Source organism: Mytilus californianus, unplaced genomic scaffold (genome assembly GCF_021869535.1).
Source record: "Mytilus californianus isolate M0D057914Y unplaced genomic scaffold, xbMytCali1.0.p SCAF_18, whole genome shotgun sequence".
In the NCBI taxonomy this organism is placed as follows: domain Eukaryota; kingdom Metazoa; phylum Mollusca; class Bivalvia; order Mytilida; family Mytilidae; genus Mytilus; species Mytilus californianus.
Genome location: NW_026262666.1, coordinates 8,335,281 through 8,358,624, shown reverse-complemented (window position 1 = coordinate 8,358,624; position 23,344 = coordinate 8,335,281). Strand labels below are relative to the sequence as shown.

The 23,344-nt window shown below is 33.2% G+C and overlaps 1 protein-coding gene across 1 annotated transcript; it reads left to right on the top strand.

Moving 5' to 3' along the window:
* Positions 1 to 8,782: 8,782 nt before the first annotated feature.
* On the top strand, positions 8,783 to 11,417 carry LOC127726644 (kelch-like protein 12). Its single transcript, XM_052234078.1, has 2 exons — positions 8,783 to 9,101; positions 9,856 to 11,417. Exon 2 carries the CDS (start codon positions 9,867 to 9,869, stop codon positions 11,319 to 11,321), a length of 1,455 nt encoding a protein of 484 aa, XP_052090038.1. The 5' UTR covers positions 8,783 to 9,101; positions 9,856 to 9,866; the 3' UTR covers positions 11,322 to 11,417.
* The last annotated feature ends 11,927 nt before the right edge of the window (positions 11,418 to 23,344 follow it).

Genomic DNA, 23,344 nt, shown 5'->3' with positions numbered 1-23,344 from the left:
CATCGAAATGACAAAAGGATATACAAATATTTGACGATTTAATGCGTAAAAATGAAATCTTCAAGCCTTAATAATTTGGTGACTTCTTTTTTTAATCTTCCATAGTATGTAATATATTCAGGCGAAATTGGTCCTACCCTTAAAATCTACAATGTCCAGTTGGATATCGAACAATATAATTCTTAAGAGAAATATTGAAAATGTTCTGTATAAAGCAGAACTTAATAAAAAAAAAACACCATTAAGACATAATCATTAATCTGTTTTGGCATTTGTTTAAAGAAATTAGACCCTACTTCGCAATTGCCATGCGTCATTCTGTCAAACATTTGGGACTATGCTGTAAGATGTTTAAATACACAATAAAATGTAGATTGAATATCTAGACCCAATTCCCACGAACAGATGAAAATCGAAATCAGATGGAATGAAAATAAATTGTAAAGAAAAGCAAAGAAAGACTTGAATTTTAATAGGACCAAGGTCTTAACAAAGTTTTATAGCAAAAGATTATTATATATACTGAGAAAAAAATTAACAACATAAAATTATATTTCAATAAAAAATCTCAATATTAAAAATTTCTAAAGTTTAAAGCTTTATAACAAGGATTTTGTCGAGTTAAAATTGGTTTATAATAATTCGCCTTTTCAGATTCTAAAGGACTATTTGTAATCTCATTGTTCGTACACCAAAATAAAAATAACGTTACGTCATTGGTTGAATTTCCATTCTTTATAAATAAGAAGATGTGGTATGAGTGCCAATGAGACAACTCTCCATTCAAGTCACAATGTATAAAAAGTTAACAATTATAGGCCAAAGTAGTACGTTTTAAACAAATCACAACGTCTTTGTGTACGCTGTTGAAAATATTACTCAGAATACATTAGATTTTGAAACGGCGAATTCATTCAAGTTTTTATACTAAACTATGTATTGCTATGTTTAGAAGTATAGTTATCTTCTAAATATAAAATATACAAAATAAAAAAAAAAAAAAAAAAGAAACAAAATATCTGTAACAGTTGCTAAACTTTTTGTACTCAGTATATATTATTTAATGGATTTTAATATATCACAATAAGTATAAGTAAACGTGTCGCCATTATGACTTACTGCTTTATTTGTTAAACGGCATATCATTCAAATTTTAAATTCCTACATATGAAAAGGATTTTCAAATATTATCCTGTTTTTTCAACATTAAAAAAGATAGAGTATTAGAAACGTCATTTTTCTTTTTTTTTATTTTCAAAAATGTTGATTTAATATTTTTGGGGACGCCTTTGGGGACACAAAATATGCAATATATACTATTACAACGGAGAAGTTCTCATATATGAGCAATCATAAAAGGAAATGATTTTTTTAAACAAAATCAATTTACGAAAACAGCATAATTGTGTGTACTTTCGTCAATAAATACACTGTCTACAGTATACATAGGCGTTTCACGTTTGTTCCAGTTTATTGTTCGTTTGCGCCAATAACACGTCTTCCCAAGTAAATTTTCGATATCGTATATATTGATTGTGCCAAAAAAAAAATAGTTCAGGATTATTGATGATTATTTTGGACCAAAGATTATATCCAACCAACAGCTGTAGTTCCCTGAGCTCGCTTCCTTCAGAGTTGATCGCCCCCCCCCCCCCCCCACCCCTCCCCCCAAAAAAATCCCCCCATGTTTTCCAAATTATGTGCTATCTTTTATTTATATGTTCAAGTAATTAAGTAGTTATCCTTTTTGGAAGTTAAAATAAGCTTCACCTTATTGTGGATTTTTTTTTTTAACATATAGTCTAGATGAGCAGAAAGGGGGAGGGTCTGCACATTATAAAACTGGTTCAACTGCATCACACGTTGTACTTTCACATAGTCAGTCGAACCTGATCTAGTATTGTTCGTTGTTGTTTGTCTTTGCACGAAGGTATGTGTTCCGGATGAGTTTGATATAATGGTCTGTGACTGATATTCTGTCTAATGTTTTAGTAATGAACGTGTTTATCATTTTTTATTTTTACGGGTGGGGGAGGGGTTCTAAGTGGCCGAGTGCTCTAAATAGATGAACAACTGAATTACTAGCCTGTCACCACTGCGGTTGTGAGTTAGAATCCCGCAAGGTACAGGTGCGCTCGACTCCAATCTTAATTGACTAGGATCTGAAGGTCGGTGCATGGTTCTCTCCGGGCAATCCGTCTTCCTCCATCAATACAAACTAACCCCCACAAAATAGCACAACAGTTCTGAAGACACCAATCAATCAATATACATTAGGGGAAAACAATCTAAGTATTATTTCACATCCTCGTTTGTTCGACTTCACCTCAGTTATACCGAATAGGATGGTCATAAAAAACGACCACAAAATAGCATGTTGTTGGTGACTATCTAGTAAAAACCAGTTTATTCTGCGCAGATCTCTGTGGAAGCGTATTAATGCCACACAATTTGTTTTTTAATTTTGTCCTATGTTTGCGTTATAACGCAAACTTTTGAGAAATAACGCAAACGTTTGTTTTATATTATTTCTTATTTAAGTTTCAAGGGAAGCAACTGTTATAAATGGAGGAGGCTGCATATATTAACATCACCCTTTGTACTCATTGCAAATTAAAATGCTTGAATGTTTAGCACATATCATGGGATCATAATGAGCAGGATAATACATGTATATATATATATATATATAACAAAGAAAAAAATTAAGTAGATTGAAGTTATACCGAAGAAAATAAAAAACCAACCCTGCTAATGTAGCCAAATTTACATCTAAATCCAAAGCATTGTATAAGATTGGTTAGATCCAAACAAGCTACCCTTTTGCAATAAATGTATAAGATGAAGATGTTTATTATTATAATAAATGTTCTCTACATTCAAATCGCTACCCAAGCATCTTGAATAGCTGCCTCACTAGATTGAAATTAAAAATAATGACTTTTTATATTCTGAGATTTCAACAAACGATTTCTTACATCAAAATTAAAAAAAAAAAAAAACGTTTTTTCTGAATAATTCATTTTAAAGCAGAAAGATCATTTTGTCTATTTGACTTTTGATAGTTTCACAATTGTATGACATTATTTTTGCTCTTATCCATGTTATCTACTTTACCACTATCCGTTAATCAAATGTTTTAAAATCTTTGCCTTTCAATTAAAATTTGCCTATACAATATCTATTTTCTTGTTAAATATATATAAATTTCTGATACAAAAGCCATTCTTAATTTGTGTATAATTGCACTTCAAGTATTCCCTTATTCCTATGCATATTTATTATAATAGTTTGGCCTTGTGTTCATGGTTCTTCTCTTAACTAAATCACAATTGAAATTTGATGACAGACGGACATGCAAATACCGACATTTACAAAAACACTGCTTTCAAATTATATCATATATGTAAAATTTATATCCAATGTAGTTTTTTATTATAACATATACAAAACTAAATAAATAATTGAAATCAAATGTTTGCGTTATTTCGCAAAGGTTTGCGTTATATAACGCAAAGGTTTGTGTTATAACGCAAAGATTTGCGTTATTTCGAAAAGGTTTGCGTTATTTCGCAAAGGTGTGCGTTATTTCGCAAAGGTTTGCGTTATATAACGCAAAGGTTTGCGTTATTTCGAAAAGGTTTGTGTTTAATTTATTTCGCAAAGGTTTGCGTTATTTCGCAAAGGTTTGCGTTATTTCGAAAAGGTTTGCGTTATTTCGCAAAGGTTTGTGTTACATGTATAACCCAAAGGTTAACGCAAACATAGGACAAAATTTAAAAAAAAAATTGTGTGGCGCCAATACGCTTTCGTAGATCTTCATCTTGATGTACACAATGTAATAAAGTTACTGAAATGAAACATCCGTTATGCATGGCTTGTTAATAACCTTCTTTTCGTTATAGTCATTTACGACATGCTTTGAACTTGTAACCACAAGGTAATCAACTATAGTTCTTACTCTTCCTTGTGTACCGAAACTTTCCACTATGACCTCATCAACATCCATTAGAGATTGTGCATCAAAAAACATGAAAGGGAGAATTTATAATTCTAATATATAAAACATTTTAAATCAAATGCATTATGTCAACGAGATCCTATAGTGGTATTTAGAAATATGAATAACGATTTTACGTATAACATAATATTATTTGTTTGAGCTTTCGGGCAGATACAAAAAAAAAGTTAAACCGTCACGGTGCCCTGTTGATGTCATTCGTCTCAGTGGTCAGTACACACTCATTAATCAAGTTTTCCAATAAAGGAATAGAACGGAAGATAAACATGAATTCACTCCGCGACCTGTGACCTGTTTGGGCATAGGACATTTGAGCGAAAATATAAAATGCACATAGGGTCATTTGAGTGCCGACATCATAGGACATTTTAAATCCTGAATATTAACCTTACATGGATTTTCAAAAAGGACGTTTGACTTCGAGCGTTATAAACTCTACATTTTATTAACTATATCCTCGAAATCCTCCTACCACCTCCCCGTGGTAAGCTGGGGTAACAGATTACATCTGTCGAAAAATTACTCCTTCATCATTCTTACTTTTTTTTTTGCTCAAATGTCATATGCACATTTTTTATTTTTGCTCAGATGTCCTAAAATTTCGGCGCTCAAATATCCAATACTTTGGCGCTCAAACGTCCTTTTTTATCGCTCAAATGTCTATTGCCGGACCTGTTTATCGAAGCGTCATAACTTACGAAATGTCATAGGAATTGTCATAAAGTTTAGGACACCTTATATGTCTTCAGAGGGCTCCGACATAAGAAGATTAAGAATAAGAATATTTATTGAATCCAATTAAAGGGCCCGTTTCCAGGCATATACATATAATGTAAAACAAATCAAACTAGAAAATTAACGGCCTTATTTATAACAAAACAATTCCGAAAAACAAACATGACAGACATAATCCAACGACAACCACTGAACTACAGGCTCCTGCATTGGGTAGGGCACATAAATCATGTGGCCGGGTAAAACATGTCAGTTGTGAACGCTTAAACCCTCTCCTAACCTGGAACATTTCGGCGCTCAAATGTCCTATACTTTGGCGCTCAAACGTCCTTATTTATCGGTCAAATGTCCTGCCTTTTCGTTCAAATGTCCATTGCCGGACCTGTTTATCGAAGCGTCAAAACATAGGAAATGTTATAGGAAATAGGAATTGTCATAAAGTTTAGGACACCTTATGTGTCTTAAGAGGGTTAAGAGGGTCTTAGGATGGCCTTGTTTTAAGGATATATGTTACGATGGTTGATTTGTAAACAATTACGGCCATGTATACGTCTATTTTGGAAGAAGGGCAAATGATTTATGTAGAAATTGACCTCTTAGGGACTATTTTCATCAAATGGACATTTGGTTGACATTGGCATTATACGCAAGTAAAGATCATCACGTGCGTAATAAAATAGTTGAAGTCCTCCGTATTTAAATGAAAGATTTACGAGATTTCCTTTGAACTCTGTTTCATTACAAGAAACTGTAACACTTATTTCACTCACTCAAAAATATGTAATGATTGTTCCCGATTATATTAAGTTGCCAATATTTATTTTTCCGTAAAGAATAAATGTTCAATTATTAGATAAGTAATAGTAGTATTTAGTAACACTGAATGATACTAATATAAACTTTAATTATGGCACCCTCAACGGAGTTGGGGTGACGTATTGTTATTCTACGTTTCTTTTTTTTCCTTTTTATTATTCTTCCACACATTTTTGTCCGTGCTAGTTCTCGGAATTTAATGGACCAATGCTGATGGAACTCTACTATAATGAGGACCCCACAAGTGAAGTTGTGCACCTGACTTTGGAATGGTTCAAAATGGTCACCGTTTCCATGGAAACCATTTAAATGTAAAAAAAAAATCAAAAATCCAAATCTTTTATTATAAGACCTTACTGGATGAAACTTTATGAAAATGTTATTTCGTATGCCTAGATAATTTTTCAGTATTTAGAAATTCCAAAATGGCCGCCATTGTCATGGAAACTGGGCGAAAGTTTAACACTGGCCCTATGGGAAAACACATTAAAGCTGCATTTTCTTAAAGAATATAATATTAAACCCAATGATACTTTATGGGTATGTAACATGTAAAGGGTCAAAGTGGTATTTGTCTTTGGAATTTGAAAAATGGCTACCGTTACCATGGAAACTACAAAAATTTCAAAATGCACCAAGCTTTATGAAACTTTACAGAAATGTTAACTGGCATGTGCAGAGTTGATATATAATTTTGGAATTTTCAAAATGGCCGCCGTTACCATGGAAACATCTAAAATGTCAAAATTTTTCGAAATGCTTCAAACTCTTTGAAAATTTACAGTAATAGTAACTGGCATGTGTATATGCGATGTTCGACTTTTGAATTTTCAAAATGGCTGCCGTTACCCTGGCAATGAGGGGACGAGGGTGCCATCCGTTATTGCTCGCAATTACAAATCTAGTTATTAATCTTATTATTATGAGTAAAATTCGATGCATATTTATATATTTTATAATTCTGACTTTCTTTGTTTCTTTAACGTCAAAACTTAGAACATCCTAGGTAAGACAGTCATAAGATACGATGTGCATGCCTAAACATGTCGTAGGTCTGAACAAAAAATATACTTATCTAATGCTGAGTAAGATATGACTGACGACAGAACCTAGGACAGCTTCGATAAACATGCCCTGTCTATTTTTTTTTATTGGGAGGAACAGTTCAAACTTTAATAAAGTATCGGACCCATATTCATGTAATAAATCAACTTAAATAGACTTCTATTTTCTAAACTAATTGTAAAGCTTCATCCTTAGTCTTTCCTAAAAGGATTTTTTTTTTACTTCAAATATAAACCTAAACACTTGATATACAATACGGATAAGTGGTATGATTTCCAATGAGACAACTAACAACCAGATACCAAATGACGTAGATTTAAGCAACTGTATGTCATCGTACGGCCTTCGACAATGAGCAAAACCAATACTGGAAACAAGCTATAAAAGGCTCCAACATACAATAAATGTAAAACAATCCAAACGAGAAAAACAACGGCCTGATTAATGTACAAAAAAAATCAACGAAAAACAAACGACAACCACTGAATTGAAGGCTCCTGACTTGACACGGGCTCATACAAAATGGTGTTGAAATAAACGTGTTTGCGACCGTCAAACCCTCACGTTACCTGACGCTGTTACTGAAAAATAGAAAGATCTTTAAAAGGGGGAGGCTTAAAAAAAACTATACTGCGATGAAAGAAAAACAACACCATAACACTATTGAACTACACAAGTTTTGACAACGCCATAAGTGAAGTCGGGTGCTTCGGGGGTATAAACCATTCCTGCTTCACTTGTTACATCACTTGTCATCTGTTATAAAGTCCTTTTTTAATTGTGGTACCAGTACTTCTTATGGAGAAAACGTTGTTTTCGGGCCGAGAGGTCCTGTACATGGGCATACGAGTTTTGTCAACATGAAACAATACTAGTAATTGAAATACAAAGGAGAAGGTATCAGGTCACTTTTTTGGAAAATTCAAAATTTGAATATAAAAAAAATATTATAAATCTACCAACTTACATTCTTCAGATGTTCATAAGAAATTATGTCTGTCGGACATTCAATTTGAAACTTTTGACATTAAGGGCAAACTAAAATAGCCTCATTTTTAGATATTGTCATAAATATTCAGATATGAGCAACATAATTACCCAAACACATATTTTGCTACAAAATGTATTACACGAACATGTTAATGTATGTAAAATATATAATTTTATGTAAAATCTGTTGTTCGTATTATATTTTGACCAAAAACTATTCGTGAAATAGCTTGTTAGGTCAACTTATTTGAAGGCTTGAATAAGCTTACTATTTGTGCAATTTCAGGGGCCAAATAATGGCTCTTCCTATAAAACGAATTTAATCGATAGCTTCTTCATAGGACGATTATCTATGTCGATTATCTGTATAATACACACATTATAAGACATAACTTATTATTTGTGTAATAATTTTGATATACTCAAAACTTAGAAATATAAACTAAACCTTGTTGGCTAGGAGCAGTTAACTGCCTGAAATTTATATATTAAGGATGAACTTAGGAGAGGTTTAGGATTTTTTGTCAGATGTTCGGACTCCTTGGTTTTTTTCCTACGATACAGGGTAAAATATTTTGCCACATAACACCCATTTTCTTTTCATATCAGACTTCAATCGCTCATAAAAGGTCATTTACCAAAATTTAAGCAGATTCTGGATTTCTTTTCTTTCGATTTGAGACCCAAATAATACCTATGCAAATATAATGTAAAAGTCCGAATCCGCATTTTCCCGCCATTTTTTTGAAAAATTAAATACCTTCGAAAAGGAACCTATCAATATTTTTAGCTTATTTTGTTCCTTAACTAATGCTCTTCTGACTTATGGTATCAATTTAAATTCTAGATTTTTTGAATTTCACCTAAGTACATCGTTAAGGATGCATCAATTTAAATTAGGTAATTATGATCTTATAATTTTTGCTAGACAACCCTGCATGAAGTCTGCATTTTGTGATGCTGGATTGTGTTTTTCGACACTAGGCAAGTCTTTGGCTGCACATGTAAACATTATATGTTAGCAGTGACTGTAAACATGCTATCAAATTGCGTAGTCATGTTTTTATTTACGTTTCGTTGTTCTACTTTGCCCTGACAATAGCCATAACATCAGACCCGACTCCAATACAATGATATATTTTTGTGAACTTAGCTACGCTGTTCATAATTGTAAACACTCTTATGGGAGATCCAATATACTTTTCTATTTTTAGACGTATGACTATCATTAGACCACGTCGATGAGTTTCTACAAGTACATAACATTTGGTTTATTTTTAATCAACGGAAAATTACCTGTATAAAAAGGCAACTCCCACATTAAGCTGGAATCATATAAAACAAACAATCACAGCAACGATATTGTGATATTTAAATAACGAAAGCTTGCTATATTTACAAACCACCTTCTGCATATAAAGAAAGTATAAAGAAAGAATTGTGTTTTACACGAAGAATTATTTTCATCATAAAGGTAAGACACGTCATATATTTTTTATAACACATAACATGCTTTTACTGGGACATAATATATTACATACAATGTATATGCATGTACTATTCCCAGGTTTGTATGATAATACAGAATTATAATTTTATACTATAAAAAGCTGCTTACAATTCTATGTATTGTACACCAAAAAAGGCTAGCTTATTGTGGATCTATTTTTATTTGAAATTGTATGCTCAACACAACATACATTCAAAATGTATTTCAATTCGAACGCATTTACACGTATTTTAATTAATATGGTTTGAAGGATTGATGAGCAAATATTTTCAGAATTCGACTGATTTTTTACCAGTATTCGCACTGCCTTTTTATTTTTCACTCTGGTCGGTACTGCCTTTTTTTTATTAGTTTATCCTGACTTTTTTTTACATAAATTGTCATCCTACCTTTTTTTTTTGCCAAGTTGCTCAAACTGCCTATTTTTTTAACTCAAAACTCCTGTCCTGCCTTTTTTTCAAATTTATTTAATTATTTGAACATATACTAGCCGACCTACTTTAAATTTCAGTAATTTGTTTATACGACGAAGCCTAATGTTTCACAGCTGGTCTTAACGGAAGAAAACACTAAATGTATTATTTACATATTAAGTTATATCTATAACTGGTTGGGATGTCAAACACTTAACATTGACTCTGAGACTCTTATGTGACAATTTCCTGCAGATTTACAAGTACTTTGTTTGATATATTAAAATCTTCCTTGTCCCTTACAGAAAGAAGAAATATGTCAGGAATTATGCATGGTGAAATGAGCTGCGACAGGTGTGAAATGGTGCACTGTTTCCCGGAGCCTATCCGAAAGCAGGTTGTGGAAATTTTGAAAACTGGACAAGTCTGTAAGAAATTACTCCGCAATGAAGACATTTTGTTCTATTTAGAAGTGAGTTGTATGTCTCGTGCTCTGAAGACAGCTTGCGAGGAAAAGCTTTTAGAAAGCATAGAAGTAATGAGTTCATTAGATGCTTTACAAATCGCTGAAAAGTACGAACTTTCACTCCTAAAGAGAGAAGCTATAGAGTTGATAACCAAACATTTTCAAAATCTGTGGGATAATGATTCTTTCTTATATCTCCATGAACAGAGCATAGAAAGCCTTTGTCAAGTTGAAAACGTTATTAAACATGAGGATATTTTTCGAGCGTTAGAAAAATGGCTAGATTGGAATCATGAAGGTCGTATGACGATTTACTGCAAACTTTTGAACGCTGTACAGAAACAGCGATCTCCTCGAAAAGATTCCGTCACTGTAAAGACATATCAATTGTATCACGCGATGATTATGTCGTCTGCTAAACCAAAATCGTCAATTGTAGCCGCTGTCTTCAACTGCGATGGTGATCTGGTATGTCTAAGAAATTTGTTTAAAAGTAATAACATAAAAGACAAATTTTCTGTTGCTTGTGCGCAAAAAGATGAAACCGAAGCACCTTATGTTTACATTTCATCTGGCAAACACGTGGTTAGGTACGACCCCGTTCTGTTAAAGTACGAAAACTGTCATACTCTAAATCATCAACGGTCAGATTGTTCATTGGTGGTTCTTGGAGATTTCATTTACGCTCTCGGTGGCCACCATAATGGAAACAATGTATTAGAAATAGAAGAACTGGACACAAAACACCATCGAAATAAACTCTCGGTCAAAAAGTCATGGAAAACAATTGCACAGCTACGGGACAATGTAAAACTTTCATTCGCTCCATGCGCGGCTTATAACGATAAAATATATATTGTCGCCGAATTACTAAATGATGAAAATCAAGAGTCGACGGGTGTATTAACCTTTGACCCAAATGACAAATGCGTGGAATTTGTGGCTGATTTTCCAAAGAAATGCTCGGACTGCAGAGCCATTCTCCATGAATCTAAATTATTCATTGCATCAAGCGAGGGATATTTTCTACAATTTGACATCGAGACAAATATATTTGCATTCTGTGCAGATCTACCCACAAGAGGAAACCATTTTGGAATGTATGCTGCAAGGAACAAGATTTATGTCGTTGGCGCGTCAGCTTCCGATAATGACGTTGACAGATTTGAAAAAGCCGAATATGATATTCAAACAAACAGTTGGAAACGAGGGCGGGAACTTCCATGTAATCTTCCAATTTATGGAAGCTGTGACATTAAAGTGCCTTCGTACACTCGTTTGATCCCGTTTAATGATTCAAGGTGACTAGACAGGCAATATTTAAATGATATAACACATATTGTTGATTTATTGCGTTTTATATATTTGTTGAGTTATTATATTAAATATCTAAAATGTAAATGTTGTATTCGATTGTTCCTATAATTTAAACATTGGTTTTACCTGAAGTGTTGAATTTAATTCACCAACAATATTAAATTTAATTTATTAAAAATGCATATACCCTCAAGTCAACAAAGTTATTTGTCTGGTATGAGTTTATTACATAGGTATCGTTGTTACATGGAACTATAGGTGATAGTACATTATAGGTTTGATTTAACAGATACACTGGATTTCACAGTCTCGCTGTGACTTTAAGATGACCATCAACAACCTCAATAACAAAACACTGTTCAATTATTTCGGGTTATGCCAGGTGCATATGGTTTTGATGTCATGACTTACATGATATCCCTTCTTTTTTTTATTTATAATGAAATAATTTTATTTTGGATGTAACACGTCATTTGATTAGCTGAAAGTTTTTTTGTCTATCAGCTTATATATATATTTTTGTCATGTGACCGTGACGTCATCAACGTTTTTTTTTTTTCATGATTTACTCCTTAAAATGGGTGGTGGGAAGGGGGGGGGGGGGGGTGGCCTGCAAACATGTTTAACCCCGCCACATTCTGTAATTGCCTGTCCAAGTCAAGAGTCTGCAATTCAGTGATTGTCGTTTTTTGCTGTACATCATATTTGTTTTTCGTTTATTGTTTTTTACGTTTGAAATGTTTTACATTTGTTATTTCGGGGCCTTTGATAGCTTACTATGCAATATGCTATATAGGTTAGAAATATTCATGTATAATCTAAGAATAAGAAGATGATTGACAATGAGACAACTCTCCACCAGAGACCAAATGCCGTTGATATTAACAGTTATAGGTCACCGTACGATCTTCGTACACACCTACCGTAAAGTAAGCTATGGGCTCTACTCATTGTTGAAGGCCGTACGGTGACCCATAGTTGTTAATTTCTGTGTCATTTGGCCTCTTGAGGAGAGTTGTAGCATTGGCAATCATACCACATCTTTCTTTTTTTTTATATAAAAGTGCTATGAAAGGCCACAGCATGACGAATTGTGAAACATTTCAAAAGAGATTGTCAACGGCCTGATTTATGTTTAGACCAATAAACGAGCACAATAACATGGCAGACAGCAACCGACTAAAAGCATTTTTAATTTAAAAGTTGCTCGTGTTGCTCTGCTGCAGTTTTAAACATCTGATTGTGATAGATGCATATTAGCATATTTCAGTTGGAACTTGAATGAATACTAGACAATAAGTATACCCTGCATTTAATTTGTGTTTTAATTGATTGTTGTTTGTTTTATAAATTCCAGTGGCAAACATTCCGTGCATATTCAGAAGAATGTATCTAATAGTGTCAGTACATGTAAGAAGGTCGAAAAGGAAGAGCAATCGGTTATTTAAGAACCGCCACTGGATTTTGGGTTCATGTTGGATAGGGACAGAATATTTCCTTGCAGTAGGTCAAATCAATGAAAAAATTTAAGACTTTGAATAACCAAAATTTCTAAAAGTTGTGTCAAATCTGATTACGGCAATCTATGCATATTAGGGTTATGAACACCTTAGTTTTTCAAATGATTTTCACATTTAATAAACAGGAAATTAACCGAAAAAGAACGCATCAATGATATTCCATGTTATCACAGTTAGATGATACCCTCGGGGATGCAAAGTCTACAAACAAAAACATACAAGGACGAAAATGCCTGATTTTTGTTTATCATTTTGTTTATTGTGAAAAACCATTAGTTCCTAGATGACCGGAACGAAATACCCCATTCAATGAATTTGTGAAATGAGTGTTGATTGTTGTGGTTTCAAATGGTTTACTTGGTGTACTTGTATATACAATCAAAATATAGAGTTGTCCATTGTGAAAGGTCATTTAAAACATATGAAAAGAAGAAATTTAACAGATAAAAGTTATGAACATGTTATTTGTCAATTTAATTTCATTTTCACATGAATGCATATTTAAATTTGTATGGAAAGTACAACTTATTTTACTATTTCCTTGTTTATTGTGTACTGTACAATTGCGATTACTGTCTGCATCAATAATTCGGACAACTTTTCACGTTATACGTTAATATTAAGAAATTGATCATGATTTTATGAAAGTTACTATCAATTCTATATTGTTAACCAGAAATAAAAGATAATTGAATTCAGCGAAAATAATAACAAAATACTATTATCCTTCAAAAACTAACCAAAAGTAATGCAAAGGATCATAAAACATCAACTAAACTTGTCATCATTGTTATAGCATTTATCTCAATTTCATGAATTAAATATTTGCTTTCAATTGTCTCTCAATTGTAATTTTTGGTTTCGAAGCCAACAAACCCAACAAACAAATCAGTTCTTGTAAAATGAAAAGGTGTGGTATGATTGCCAATGAGACAACTCTCCACAAGAGACCAAAATGACACAAATATTAACAACTATAGGTCACCGTATGGCCTTCAACAAGCCCATACCGCATAGTCAGCGATAAAAGGCCCCGAAATGACAAATGTAAAACAATTCAAACGAGAAAACTAACGGCCTAATTTATGTACAAAATAATAAACGAAAAACAAATATGTAACACAGCAACAAATGACAACCACTCTCTAGCTAATGGGTTGAATTAAAGGTTACATTAATACGGATTCAATGAGGTCGAATTATTCACTTGCAAGTGAATAATTTATCAGCAATGTTTCTTAGCTTATTTTGACAAAATTGAACTAAACTGACTGCTAAAAGCGAATTAATATTTCACTGTTTCACTTTCATTAATGATTGAACAAAAAAAATCATATCTTTAATTTTTTTTTTGTATCTCGTAGCTAATGCCCCTTTATATTTACAGATAAATATTTATTCGTCAAAATTGTGTGTACACTTTTCCTTCTTAAGAATTAATGTCTCACACAGTACCCCGTTTAAGTTACAGCAACGGATTTAGTTGATAAATCGGGATAAATTAAGATTAAGTGAGATAAATATTTGGAGGTAACAAACAGGAAAACTATTCAAACATCACGACCAATCCGTTCGAGTCAAAGGTCAACCATGAATTATGACTCATGCAATTTATCTTTTTAACTTAAATATGTTGAAACGAACAACAAAAGACTTTCTGTGACATTTCTACCTCGTAAAAACATACCGGAATTCAGATAACAACTGTTATGGGTTTAAAAGTAAGGCCTTACCACACTCATGTAAATTCTTTGTATCATAAATGAAATAGAGAAGAACGGGGTGCCAAAATATAAAGAATAGAGAATAATGGGCAAAATTTATAAAGAATCCAGGGAAATGGGGTAAAAAATAAAGAATACAGAACTGAAAGCCACTCTCTCCCCCTCCCCCACATACACATCCAGACCCCCATGTAGCAGCATTTTTTTAGGGGTAGACAGGTTACCTGTCTTTTATTTGTTTGACAACAAGTATGTTGCAAGGGAGATAACATGTCTAGTGTTTTGTAGTTGTTATGGACCCTTTTTGTATTGATCCGTTAAAAACTGTTGACGAAGTTGACCTACCAAACTTTTGGTTTGAGTATACATACGGAGGATGTTTTCAAGACCGGAAGAGTACTGTAAGTGTAAAAAAGGGGGAAAGTAAAAATAGGTGCAGCAAAAAGTGGAAGAAAAATAACAGTACCATGTCCAACATATTAAGGTATATATGATTTTTTTTCTGAGACAAGAGCGTGTGTGTCCAACTAAAAAAAAAAACAAGTCCCAAAGACACCTTTTCAGAAAATTGATAATGAGTAGCCCGAACCAAAACAGAAACAGGGATAACTGAACTCTAAATTTTTTTCATTCTACAGTAATTCATTTATAAGATATTACTAAAGCCGTCTAGATTTGTTTGTGCCAAGCGAATGTTCAATGATCGAGGGGGAATGGCGTAGGTATACGGAGATTTTAGCTATTTGGATACGCATCCAAGCCTGATTTGTCACTAGTGTAACAAATGGAATCTACATGTATATAAAGTGTATTGCAATTGGAATAGTATTGTGTGCTTTTACATCTTGGTTATTGAGTCCCAATGACGCAAGTTTCACCCTTTAAAAAATGTAGTCCCGTTTGCGGATAGTGTATTACACGTGCAAATACTTTTCATACTCCATCCTAACTTATTTCTTCATGTTTTACAAGCCTCAAATAGCAAGTAGAAAAGGGGTGGGGTCGAAATTACGCTTACAAAATTTGCATTTTTAAAGTAAAGTAGTGATTTGTGCCAATTGAAAAAAGGTTAAAAATTAGTATGTCTGAAGCTGCCAAACTGAATTCAAGACACATTCGACATAAATTTGCCCGTATTTTGAATCAAAGCTGATGAAGTATTCCATAATTTAGATATAATTGTCCCAAAATTAGTACACCACACTTTATAAATATTATTCAGAAAGTGCAGGTGCAATTTTGTTTAGGATGTACTTATGTCAGGTTGAGGAATTTGTGTCAGATGTTCAAACTCCTTGGTTTTTTTTTCTCTGATACAGGGTAAAATAGTTTGCCCCATAACACCCATTTTTCTTTTCATATAAAACTTCAATAGCTCATAAAAGGTCTTTTACCAACATTTAAGCAGATTCTAGATTTCTTTTCTTTCGATTTGAAACCCAAATAATACCAATGCAAATAAAAGATAAAAGTCTGAGTCAGCCTTTTCCCGCCATTTAAAAAAAATCAAATATCTCGAAAAGGAGCTCCATAACCTATCGATATTTTTAGCTTATTTTGTTCCTTAACTAATGCTCTGCTGACTTATAGTATCAATTTTAAATTCTCGCTTTTTTTTATTTCCCCTAAGTACATCCTTAATTTGCATTTCTTGTTAAAAAGAAATGCACTACAAATTAATTGTGTTATTGGGCCAATTATGTTTTGGGTTAGTTAATCAAAATCTTATCTATACACCAATATTTTGTATATCTAATGGGTAAGTCACTAATATTGGACACCAAATAGAAAAAAAAAAATAACTGGACCAAGCGACACAAAGTCTTCCTCCCTCTCAAACAAACATCATTATGTGTCATATCACTCAAAGGAAAATACTGCCAGTGACAAGCCAAAAAAAGCAATCTCTTCTCTAGTCTGACTGGCTAGAAGTAAGCCAAAAAGTTGGGGGGGGGGGGATAGTTTTGCCTTTGGGGGAAGGGGTTAATGTAGTTACGTTTGTTGGAGGTAAACATGCACAATTGATGAAAATTATGTGACATGATCTTTTTTTTAAACGTAATGTTCTATCAGACTGCAAAATATTACTGCAACAAAGTAGAGCTTTGTTGAATTACCTTGGGAAACTACTATTTAATTTATGGAAATGAAAACTATGTCACAAGATGCGAACTGTAACACGCTTTAAAACTTTTCCGAAGTGAACTACATTTGATTTATATAAACTATCAACACGAGTTCAAATGAAGGCAACCGTGCGGCCTTCAACAAAGTAAACTACATGTATTGTATAAACCAAATAATTCATATTCTGAAGAAATTCACTACATATAAAAATTCGTAAGGGTTCCGCGGAACCCAGTGTCTCGCCTACTTTTGGTGTTAATCGCAGGCTCAACAAAAATGAGGAAAATAATTAATAAAAATATTCCCCTCTATACTATGTTTTGATTGTAAGTAGCTTCTGTCCAAGTTTGGTAAAAATCCAGGATAATTTATGAATCTAATAAATGTTTTAAAAACTTAAACTGCAGAATGTATGTAATGTTGACTGGAAGAAAAACTAAGTCCATTTATAAGTAAAATACAGAAAAAATGGAACAACATTTTATCAAAATTTCCTTCTAGATACTAGCTTTTGATCATAAACAAGCTTCTGTCCAAGTGTGGTACAAATCCAGGATAGTTTAAGAAAGTTGTTAAAATTTTAAAAACTTTAACCACAGAGTGAATGTAATGTTAACTGGCAGAAAAACTAAGTCCATTTATAAGTAAAATACGGAAAAATGGAATTTTTTTTTTACAAAATTTACTTCTGGATATTATCTTATGATCATAAACAAGCTTCTTTCCAAGTTTGGTATAAATCCAGGATAGTTTAAGAAAGTTATTAAAATTTCAAAAACTTTAACCACAGAGTGAATGTAATGTTTCCTGGCAGAAAAACTTAAGTCCATTTATAAGTAAAATACGGAAAAATGGATTTTTTTTTTTACAAAATTTACTTCTGGATACTATCTTATGATCATAAACAAGCTTCTTTCCAAGTTTGGTAGAAATCTAGGATAGTTTAAGAAAGTTATTGAAATTTTAAAAACTTTACCCACAGAGTGAATGTAATGTTAACTGGCAGAAAAACTAAGTCCACTTACAAGTAAAATACGGAAAAAATGGAATTTTTTTTTTACAAAATTTACTTTTGAATATAATCTTATGATCATAAACAAGTTTCTGTCCAAGTTTGGTAGAAATCCAGGATAGTTTAAGAAAGTTATTAAAATTTCAAAAACTTTAACCACAGAGTGAATATTTGTGGACGCCGCCGACGACGACGACGACGACGACGACGACGACGCCGACGGAATGTAGGATCGCTATGTCTCGCTTTTTCGACAAAAGTCGAAGGCTCGACAAAAATAAGATGATGTGGTATGATTGCCAATGAGACAACTCTCCACAAGAGACCAAATGACACAGAAATTAACAACTATAGGCCACCGTACGGCCTTCAACAATGAGTAAAACCTATACCGCAAAGTCAGATATAAATGGCCCCGAAATGACAAAGGTAAAACAATTCAAACGAGACAAGTAACGGCCTAATTTATGTACAAAATAATGAACGAAAAACAGATATGATATACAGCAACAAACGACAACCACTGAGTTACAGGCTCTTGACTTGGACCAGGCACATATAGAATACATGCACATTTAAACTGAATATATATCTAATCTATATCAAATACTAAGTTTTAGAGGGCTCAGTTTTCAGGGGTATCAATAACTTTTTTCAAGATGGGTGTCAAAGTACGCTAATCTAATCAATTGTGAGTCAAATTATCTGAAAGGGGTGAAGAAAGACGAATTTTCCTTTTTTTATTCTAGGATACATGAATCCGTTTAACCCGAGGGACAAGAAATTTACACGTCAGACAAATTTTATTGTGGATTGTTTGCAAAATTATGAATTATCATTTAATAAAGTAAAAACTTGGTACATTTAGCATCATTTTTTATTTTGTGTAAACGTGTTTTGATGTGGTTGGGTTGCTAAATCACTCATATAATCAACATTTCTTTTCATTCATTTTCTTTAAAACTTTTGTAAGTTATTACTGTCCATACTAAACACATACCACAATAAAGTTATGAGATACTTTGTAACAAACTTTTAAGAAAAATTTAAAATAAAACTTAGTGAACTGATTGGGTCTTTCAAATTGAGCAAATTAGCCTTTTATCTAACCAAAGAGAAATTTCGTGTCATTAAATTTCGTTTAATCATGCGAGTGAAATAGGCGTTTGAAGATGGTAGTCAAATCGTAGCCTTACTAGGAGTCTAACTAGGTAGAGCATCAAAGAGTTTACAACATCTGTTTTGTAGATTAATTGATTGCTGATGTTTAACGCCACTTTCAGTACCCGGCTATATCATGGCAAGTTTTTATTGGAGGAGGGAACCGGAATGACCGGAAAGAACCACCGACTTTCGTATTGGTAAGACATCTGGCTATCCTAGTTTATAAGATCTGAGTAGAGCAATATCATAAGCAAGAAATCGTTTTCTTTTTCATATGGATTGTCTCTCTTTGAAAGAACGAACATAAGAAAACCTGTGAATAAATATATTAATCTAAATGGGATTGTATTTACCTCTCTTTGTAAATGAAATAAGGTTGACCATAAAAATACAAGTACAGATAACCACACGAATGACAAAAAAAAACCCCAGACATCTATAGAAGTAAACAGATAGTCTTTCATAACGGGTGTCTATTTAATACGTTGAATTTAAAATCGCTCGGATGCTTTACAGAGTAATACAAATTGCTCGGATGCTAGACAGAGTAATACAAATCGCTCGGATGCTAGACAGAGTAGTTCATTTAACAGAAACTTCAATGATCTGTCATCAACACATATTTCACCAACTTACAAAAATGATTTAAGTATAACAAACGGCCAAACGGACCTAGTGTTAAAATACATTTGTTTTTAGATCTTAAATACCCCCTTGTTTAATCTGGATTAGTTTAATTACAATTGGTATATAAAATATACAATAATCATAATAAGAAAATCACTTTACTTTAAAATAGAGGTTACGTATTCAGATGCGGATCCAGCCATTTTGAAAAAAGGGGTTTCCGAGGAACACCATGAAACGTTCACATCATAAAAAAAAAAAAAAAAAAAAATCGAAAAAGGGGGTCCACTATCACCCCTGGATCCGACATATTTTTTGATTATCTTGTGTATCACTCACTGGCCAGTACCACTCGTCAAATCTAAATAATTGGTTAAGTGGGAGTGCATTTGTTTAAAACATTATCAGTGGCGGATCCAGAGGGGGACGTAGAGGGCGTACGCCCCCCCTTTGCTTGCACTTTTTTTTTTTTTTTTTTTGTAAAATGATTAATCAGACTAGACTTCGTAAACTTTGCCATTTCCCGTGTATTTAATTTTTATGCGACAATTCTTTACTTATAAAGATATTTTTCGCTCGTATTTAGTGTAATATATTATTGATTATGTCAAAGTCATGTGATTCTCTACGGTGGAGCTGACCAGTTCGTCGAAAAAAACGTCACTCAGTCATTTTGAAATTCAAATCACAGTAACACATTGCTTAGGCTGAGGATGACAAGCACGACGCCTTCAAAGCGACAAAGTATTGAGCAAGAACGTATTGAATTCTATTTCACAATTCCACCCAACAGAAAGTAATACTCTATTACACTCTCATGAAAAAAAAAGTTCCACAGCAATATTATTTACCTACGAAAACATGTTTAACCCCACACGCCCCAGCCCATTAATAACATTGCTGAATAGTGATCCCCAGTCAGTAAGCTATAGATATAGATTTAAAGTCTAAGGTACGGACCATTTGATCTGAGGGGGCAATCTCAGATTTTTAAGAGAAAAATTCTGACCCTGATTTTTGCCTTAAACAAAAATTCTGGCGGTATCTGGATTGAAAACAATAATCTTGTCCACTTTTTTGCTATTAGAAAAAATATTTTCAACAGAATTATTTAGCATTAAATGAACATGATGAATAAAAAATGGGCGTAATTTTTTTTTTGGGGGGGTTGCATGTGAATCCCATATCTGACCGGAATGTCTGTTTCGCCGAACTGATATACTGAATACTTTTTCAAGGCCCGACTGCAACCTGTCTGCTGGGTGTGGCCTATATGTCTCCATGTGTCGACTGTCATTCACAACTTCATTGTCATTTCCGACTAATTCGTAGCCTTTGGTTGATTTGGAACCCCTCACTTCCCTTGTTGGGTAAAACATTTCAACCAAACATTTGGATGAAAATTGCTTGTTTGTCTTTCTTCGTGTCGGTCGTATTGTAAATTTCATTGAATAGCCGTATATCTTGTTTACAACAAGAAATCTGTGAGGTTATGCTAACTAACCATACAACAAACGATTATTTTCCATGTCCATTTTTTACTGACAAATCCCACATCAAATATATTAATTAGTACATAGCTTTGGATCCATCCAATCATAATAGACAATTGGTGGAGAGAATACGGCACCAAAAATGTCCAACCCCTACACTTTAACTATAAAATGCATTTTACACTTATTTTATGTTTTTTAGCCAAAAAAAGGTCCAAAATATTTTTTCGCCTCGCTTGGCTCGGCGAACTTTATTACTACGCCCCCCCTTTCCAAAATCCTGGATCCGCCCCTGATTATGGAGCTAATTGCCTAGGAAATTAATTCTGTTTATTAAAGAAAAAAAAAAAACACTTTTGTAAGAACTTTCATCGTTAAAAATATAGTAGCGATCAACCAAAGAATTGTTAAAGTACATAATATTTATTTATCCAATCCATAGAAATTAATTTAAATATCATCTTAGGCTTTATAAGCATGGATTATAATGAGATGTGACGGAAGAAAACGATTTGCGAATCTTTAAAGCGGCTGTTAACACAAAAATTTAATGTTTGATATAAATATATTGTGACCTACAAGTCTCTGTTCGGTACTTAGAATTATCACACTTTCCATAAACACGTACATGTATGAGGCCTCGTTGTGAATTTCAGAATTAAGAACAATGGGCAAATACACAAAGAATTGAGACTGATGGGGTGCTAAAATATAAATATTAAAATAATAAGCAAACAATAGGGATAGAAAAAGTGGCCTTAGAACTAACAAATACAGAAATAAAGACCCTTAGATTTTGTTGTTTATGTGTCAACTAAATTAACATGTTTAATTTCATTGAGTTTTTTCAAAGTTCTCTTTAAATTGTTCTCTATATAACTATTTCATATAATGACATATATCGGTATATATTTAAGTCTTAGATGCATGATTCTTTTTGTTAGTTTTTATTAGCTTTGAACTAGCTGTCAGTAACTGCGAATACTCTCAGATCTGTACTTAGTGTCTATACGTTGTTGGGATGTATAAGTACCCTGCCACGTCCACTCTGTGTTTTGTTAGATGTATTTCTGCTTTGTATCGATTTGATGAGTTAAGCCAGTTTGTTCTTATGTTGTACTGTTACACCATTGTCTCAGGTTAGGGGAGGGTTGGCGCGCCTTCAACTTAGTTTAACCCAGCAACATTATATAACTATGTGCCTGTCCCAAGTCAGGAGCCTGTTTTTGAATGGTTTAATGTTTTTTGTTGTTTCTCGTATTTGTTTTTCGTTTATTGTTTTGCATAGTTTGTTTTTGTATTGTGCCGTTGCACCACTCTTCTAAGTTAGGGGGAGGGTTTGGCGCCAGCAAACTAGTTTAACCCCGCAACATTCTGTATGTGCCTGTCCCAAGTCAGGAGCCTTTTATTCAGTGGTTGTCGTTTACTGCTGCTTTTTTCGTTCATTATTTTGTACATAAATCAGGGCGTTACTTTTCTCGTTTGAATTGTTTTACATTTGTCATTTCGGGGCATTTTATAGCTGACTATGCGGTATGGCTTTAATCATTGTTGAAGGCCGTATGGTGACCTATAGTTGTTAATTTCGGATCAGTTGGTCTTTTGTGGAGAGTTGTTTCATTGGCAATCATACTGCATCTTCCTATTTTTATATATACATAGCAAATTAGCAAAGATTTTTTTTTTAATTTTATCATTATCATTTTTACGTACATATGGGAAGAAATGTTTGTAAGAAGGACTAAACAGTGACGACTGATAGTTGTTGAAAAACTACATGCATTCTGATGTCGTAGGGTTGCTGTCTCATTGAGTAATCCTTTTATCTCGTTTTCCTATTTCTTGAACTAAAATTGATCACGTTAGATAAATTGTATCTTTTTAAACACAAAAATTAATAAACGGAGATGTGGGGGTACACTTGAACGAGAAAGCAACCCAACGACACATTTACATATTTCAGTTGGGGTGATTTGCCTTTCAGAAATAACCTATAATTGGATACGCTTGTCCGAATGTAAAATGCGTATGTACCGAGGTACATTGTACCTACATTTTAATTAGTTTTTGTTTTTCTACAAATATACATGTATAGATGTATATTACGTTTAAAAACACATCGAAAGCCATTTAACTGAATAGTTATATATGCTTTAAGTTAAATATGGAATTTAACCCTATCAAGCAAATCTTTTAAACCAGATCGAAGTGCAGTGCCGTAATTCCTGTTCGTTAAAAAAACTTGCGACTTTCTCTGATGGGTCCGTAGGTGGCCTGTTCCATTCAAAGGTTCTGTCCGTATCCAACATGTAGTAATAATTTCGCGCTCTTCATTCGGCTCATT